This window comes from Oryzias latipes, chromosome 11 (genome assembly GCF_002234675.1).
Source record: "Oryzias latipes chromosome 11, ASM223467v1".
NCBI lineage: Eukaryota > Metazoa > Chordata > Actinopteri > Beloniformes > Adrianichthyidae > Oryzias > Oryzias latipes.
This window is the reverse complement of record NC_019869.2, coordinates 27,460,310-27,465,941: the sequence shown is the minus strand read 5'-3', so window position 1 is coordinate 27,465,941 and position 5,632 is coordinate 27,460,310. Positions and strand designations below refer to the sequence as shown.

The 5,632-nt window shown below is 44.2% G+C and overlaps 1 protein-coding gene across 1 annotated transcript; it reads left to right on the top strand.

Annotated features, from left to right (window-relative positions):
- Positions 1-1,382: 1,382 nt before the first annotated feature.
- Positions 1,383-5,632, top strand: LOC101157469 (iroquois-class homeodomain protein irx-4-like). Its single transcript, XM_004074435.4, has 6 exons — positions 1,383-2,250; positions 2,353-2,520; positions 2,602-2,705; positions 3,455-3,611; positions 3,694-3,847; positions 3,933-5,632. Exons 1-6 carry the CDS (start codon positions 2,206-2,208, stop codon positions 4,475-4,477), a joined length of 1,173 nt encoding a protein of 390 aa, XP_004074483.1. The 5' UTR covers positions 1,383-2,205; the 3' UTR covers positions 4,478-5,632.

The window sequence follows — 5,632 nt, the reverse complement described above, 5'->3', positions numbered from 1 at the left end:
CATTAGATGTGAAAGTGACAGAATCCAAGTGAATTTCTTTTTAAAAATACTTCTGTTGATTTTCAGCTAAAACTTTGGGGTTCATCCTTTCAAGCTCATACTAAGAAAAAACACATTGTCTGCCTTCATCACAGTTCTGTGTCATCTCCTGCAATGATAATCCTAAATCTCTGCCCATCATCCTCCCAAAATAAAACTGTAACCTGTGTATTTACTAAACTGCAGTTTCCATTCTCTTACTCCTTCATGAAAGACTCACACTGGCTCCCAGTGGACTAGTGTTCTAACAGATTTTGGAACAATAACCTCAGTCTGGCCATCTCCAAGTTTCCTCCTCTTCTGTGTTCTCTCAGGTCCCCTTCTACCCTTTTTACATCTCTGCCCCATCAGACAGATAGCTATAAGTCATGTCAGGAGCTGGAGACCAGGCTTGGTAACTAAAACGTTTTATAAGCAAACGCAAACATGGCAAAGCCAAGGGCGCCACAAAAGAATGACAAACCAGATGACCCGACCACGAAGAACTGAAAACTAGACACAGAGGACAATTCACAGAAATAAAACAGCTTTGGATGATTAACATGAACCTGGAGTCACTGTGACAGGAGACAAAACACAGCGGTACTAATATCATTACTGAAAAACCTAAATCCACTGCAGAATCCACACAAGTCACTCACTCTGCTCCCAAACTTTGGTTTTCTCTTTCCCCTAACGCTCTAAGGCTTTTTCTCTTCAAGTCCTTCATTCCTTTTCTAAACATGCTTCTTCCTAGACCATGTCATGGAGATGCTGGAGCCCATTCAGGAAGGCAGAGTTCACCCTAGACACTTCTCCAGGCCATCACAGGACAACCAAGAGGCAAACAACCTCCCATACTCACATCCACACCGAATGGAAACATTTAAAGTCACCAATGAACATATGAAGCATGTTTTTGGACTGGGGAAGGAAACTCTTCACAGAGAGGACCCAGCTTGGATTCGAACCAGAGCCTTTTTACTGTCAACCCTCTCTTAAAGTCAGATCCTAATAATCACTTGTTCAAGTCTGATTTTACTTCCAATTGCCCCAATATATTATATTAGATTGTTATAAATTTATATCTCCTTGAGGGTCTGGAAAGGTGTTTTTTTCTTCCAATAAAATATCTTGCAGTTATTATTCTGTTGATTAACCTTTAAATTGAAAATTTGCTTTTTTATCCAGTTACACCCTGCAGAAATATAAAAGCAACACTTTTGTTTTTACTCCCACTATCTCCCACTATCTATCTATCTATCTATCTATCTATCTATCTATCTATCTATCTATCTATCTATCTAGATATCTATCTATCTATCTATCTATCTATCTATCTATCTATCTATCTATCTATCTATCTATCTATCTTCTTGCAGAGAACAGAACGCAGAGGTGTTGGAGGAGAAGTCTTTCCGCTTGGTCGGGACAGCTTAAGACTTTATTATTGAGAACATGACAAGTCATTCAGCTGCTGAAGGTGCTTACTCAAGGGAACACACGGAGTGCTTATTGTTTGATTAATTTCCTTGGAGCGGCCCGAAATCTCCCACTCATGAATGCGCGCGTGACAGCGAGATTTCTCCGAGGTGACACGTTATCTAAACTACAGGGCACAACGATTATGTTAATATCAGGTTGTAGTCATCAATCATCTCGCGTCAATGTGGTGTCAACGTCGTTGTCCCCCCCTCCCTCCACCCCTAACCACTCAGGGCTATGCGTAGGCGTGCGCGTGCGCATCCATGCAGCTGCTGGAGAAAGGTCCGCGTGTTTTTTTGCGCCTGGAGACTTAACGGGTAGAAGGAGCTGAGAAGAACATGGGAAGAAATTAATTAAGAGGCTTTCCTTGCCCTGATGTGAACACAGGAATGCGCGCGCACTGACGTCATAGATAGAGACGCACTTTAAAACCAAGATGTGAATCTCAGAGACGTTAGGATCACACACCTCCCACCACACAAGGCTGGTCGTGAAGAAGCTGATGCGATTTTCTGGATTAACGGAGAAAAAGCGACTTTTTTAGAGACATGAAATGCGCGCGTAAAAGTCCGCGCGCCCGCGGATAGAGCGAGTTTTAGAATTTCTTTTTAAAGGAAAACATTAGCGAAGTTCAGCGTCAGAAACGTGATTTGTTTTGATGCTGTTGGACATCACCTCTTGCCTCGTTGATCGTGTTGAACCATGGCTTACTCTCAGCTGGGATACCCCTACTCCGCTGCACCTCAAGTAGGGCGCACTGCTTCCGATCCTCCTGGCGAAGCATCTACAGTTTTTTAGGAACTCATTACAGTCCACTCAAATCACGAACATGTTTGTTTTTCTTCTCAGTTTCTGATGACCCCCGGCTCTCTGGCTGGAGCTCATCCATCCCAGCCGGCGCTGCGCTCTCAGGGCAGCCAGCTGGCTCCAGGGGCAGGTGTCTACGGCAGCCCTTACCAAAAGAGCCAGAATTACTACAACACCTGCTCCGGAGACGCCTCCACTGTGTATGCTAGAGTGAGTAATGCTGGAAGTAGGCGAGACGAATAAACATTTACATCAAGAGTTTAAAAAAACTTTCATTCTTCCTTTTTCCAGGGACCAATAGACCCCAAAGAAGCTGCACCTGTGGGCACAACCCAGACCCCTACTTACTATCCTTATGAATATATGTTTGGGCATCATCCTTGTGAAAGATATGGGTAAGTCCAAGTGCGGATTTGTCCCACTGAGATGGTGAACATTTTTGGTGTCAGTCATCATGTTCCACAGCTGATATCTTTTTGGGTTTGTTATTTTTCCAGCATTTGTTGACAGAAGTGTCTCCAACTAAACCTGACTCACCAATAGGGGTGTAATGATTCATTCTAACAACGATTTGATTCAGATCATAATATGTGGTTGTTGATCCAGTTCATATTTCTATTTGAACGATGTGATTAACTGAGCTAAAATAGATCCAGATCATCTTCAGCCAAAAGTGCAACCAGTCTGAATCAGAGAGAAATACCTTGAACTGAAGAGTGCAGGGGAAGTTTTCCATATTGCAAGATAATGAAGCGCAAATTAAATATGTTTATAGATAGTACATGTTTGCACACATTGGACTGGAATGATGGACTGATCATTTTTTACTGACATCACATGTGTATTGTCCGCTGTGATGCACTTTGTAGTTTTTGCGTTATAGTAAAATAATCCTACCAGTTCTCAATCCAAAATATGCTTTCCAAGATCAATAGCATCGAGTTATTTAATATTGAAATGACAAGTCTATCAGTTGATTCAATGAACAACTTTCCTCAGACAGCTTGATCTGGTTGGATCATAGCAATAGAAATCAATTCATCGAATAATTGATTCCTTTTTAGACCCCTACTCACCATGGCTTTAAACATTACAGGACAAAGTATCCAAACTTTTTTATTCTAACTCTCACGATCCTGCACAGGCATTCCTGTTTAGACAGTTCTTCTCGCCGTAAGAATGCCACTCGTGAGACCACCAGCACGCTGAAAGCTTGGTTGCAGGAGCACCAGAAAAACCCCTACCCAACCAAGGGGGAGAAGATCATGCTCGCCATCATCACCAGGATGACTCTGACGCAGGTGGATTTCTGTCTGTGGATCATCAGTTAAGCGAATGTGTGGTGCTTTTGTTGAAGGTCTTTTTCAACCCCCCTCCCCCCAGGTGTCCACATGGTTTGCAAACGCGCGCAGGAGGTTAAAAAAGGAAAACAAGGTGACTTGGTCGCCACGGGCATGTAAGAGCTCCGACGACCGAGGTTATGAAGACGACAGTGATGAAGCTGAGAGGCCATTGAAACGTGACGAAGATCTTCCTGGTGAGCAAGAAAAAGTGTCTGTCTGGACATCTGTAGCGCTTCCTTCTCTTCAGCCTGTAGAGACTGTTGTGTGAATCGTTTGCAGACCAGCCGTGCGCAGACCTGCAGAGCGATCTGGAGGACTTCGACCTGCTGGAGTCAGATGCTTCTGATGGAGACGCCAAGCTGCAGTTTCAGCCTGATGTTGACAAAAGGAACCCAAACACTAACCTCCCACACAAGCAACTCGTGCCCCTCAAAGAGAGACTGTCAGACTGCCCCGAGTTCTCCACAGTCAAACACAGAAGCAGCTCCTTCTATGTGAATGAAGAGCTGGAGAGCACAACCAGCAAGCCCAAAATCTGGTCCATAGCTCACACTGCCGGGTCTCTGGAGAGCAGCTCTCAGCCAGAATACTCGTCTTGTATGCTGCTGTCAAGTGGCTCCTCCTCGCCGGGTTTCCCATCGAATATGGCGCTCAGCAAGGCGGAAAGACAGCAGGAGTCAGCGGTTGCCACGCTGAGAGAGTGGGTGGATGGAGTTTTTCATGGGCCGCCCTTCCAGCAGCTGAAAGCTACAGACAGGTGGAAGGGCTTGAGTGACTCCATGACGGACAGAGGGACAGCAACACACACCTTCCAACTCTCTTAGTCCATCTCATCATGCAGCTCCTCATCAGTTGGACCTTTCAGCTGCAGGACCAGAAGGAAGAGTCCGTGTTTTTTAGTTCTACCAAATGAAAGTTAGCTGAAAGCCCCGGGTCTCCAGCCCTGCAGGCTTTTCAAAGCAGCTCATGCAGTTTGGGGGAAACTGGAATTTGACTGGGACTTTGGCACAGCTCTCTGCATTTGATGCTGATATCACTCACAACTTTTCTAACAGTGTCTTCTGGATTTATAGGATGTTTTAGAATGAAAACCTGTCACTAAACACTCCTGCAGTTGGAGTCTAAACACAAAACCACACTGTTGTACATTTGCACTACCGCCTGCACATGCACCGTGTCACAACAATAAAGAGTGTGTTCTGCAGCACGGCTGAGATGTTTGCTCCTCCAGAGGCAGAGATGGAACCTCTTTAGATGAGCAGGGCGACCCAGCAGCTGTGTGTGTGTGTGTGTTTGGGACAGGGGGGCTTTGTGTGTGTGTGTCTGAAAGGAGGAAAGTGGGTGGTATTCAGCCGTGACTAATGGAAACACACAGAGGAGGGTGCTGCTAAATTGTTAAATCGATGCCACTTCCACCCCGGCTCCGGATATAGCTGCAATCAGCGACGCGTCGCTTTTCATTAGGCCACTGTTGACTTTGTCGAGCTCGGACAAGAAATACTTTACAGCGAGCCGAATGCCTCGTCCAGGCTTTCCAGAAAACTGTTCCACCTTAACTACTCAGGCTTTTATTATTCAAACAGCTAACTAGAAAAAAAGTTTTACCAGAAAGCGGGGCTGATGTAAACGAGTTAAAAAAAGAAAATTAAACAATTTCCATCAACATCAGTTTACCAACAGTTTATCAAAGAAAACACAAATGCAGTAAACATTTTTACCAAGCATTTTAAAATATCCCCAAACCCTTTTTTTTCCCTCTTTTGACCTGCATTCTTCCTGTTTTTTGGTTAAGGAAGAGTGATAAAGTATTTATCAGAACAGAGGAGGGATCTGCCCAGGCTTTGTGTGGAATTAACAGTTTCAGATTAAATAATTCAGGATGAATTCATCTGAGAATTTCATTGTTTCTGCTCCATAAATAAGTAACATCTGAGATGATAAATAATGACACCTGACCTCCTCTTCCTGACGGTTTTTTT

Bases quoted from the DNA above. Each gene is read 5' to 3' on its own strand.
- LOC101157469 (XM_004074435.4), top strand. From the start codon at position 2,206: ATGGCTTACTCTCAGCTGGGATACCCCTACTCCGCTGCACCTCAA. The intron at 2,251-2,352 runs GTAGGGCGCACT...TTTTCTTCTCAG, and splicing joins CCTACTCCGCTGCACCTCAA to TTTCTGATGACCCCCGGCTC. The intron at 3,848-3,932 runs GTGAGCAAGAAA...AATCGTTTGCAG, and splicing joins ACGTGACGAAGATCTTCCTG to ACCAGCCGTGCGCAGACCTG.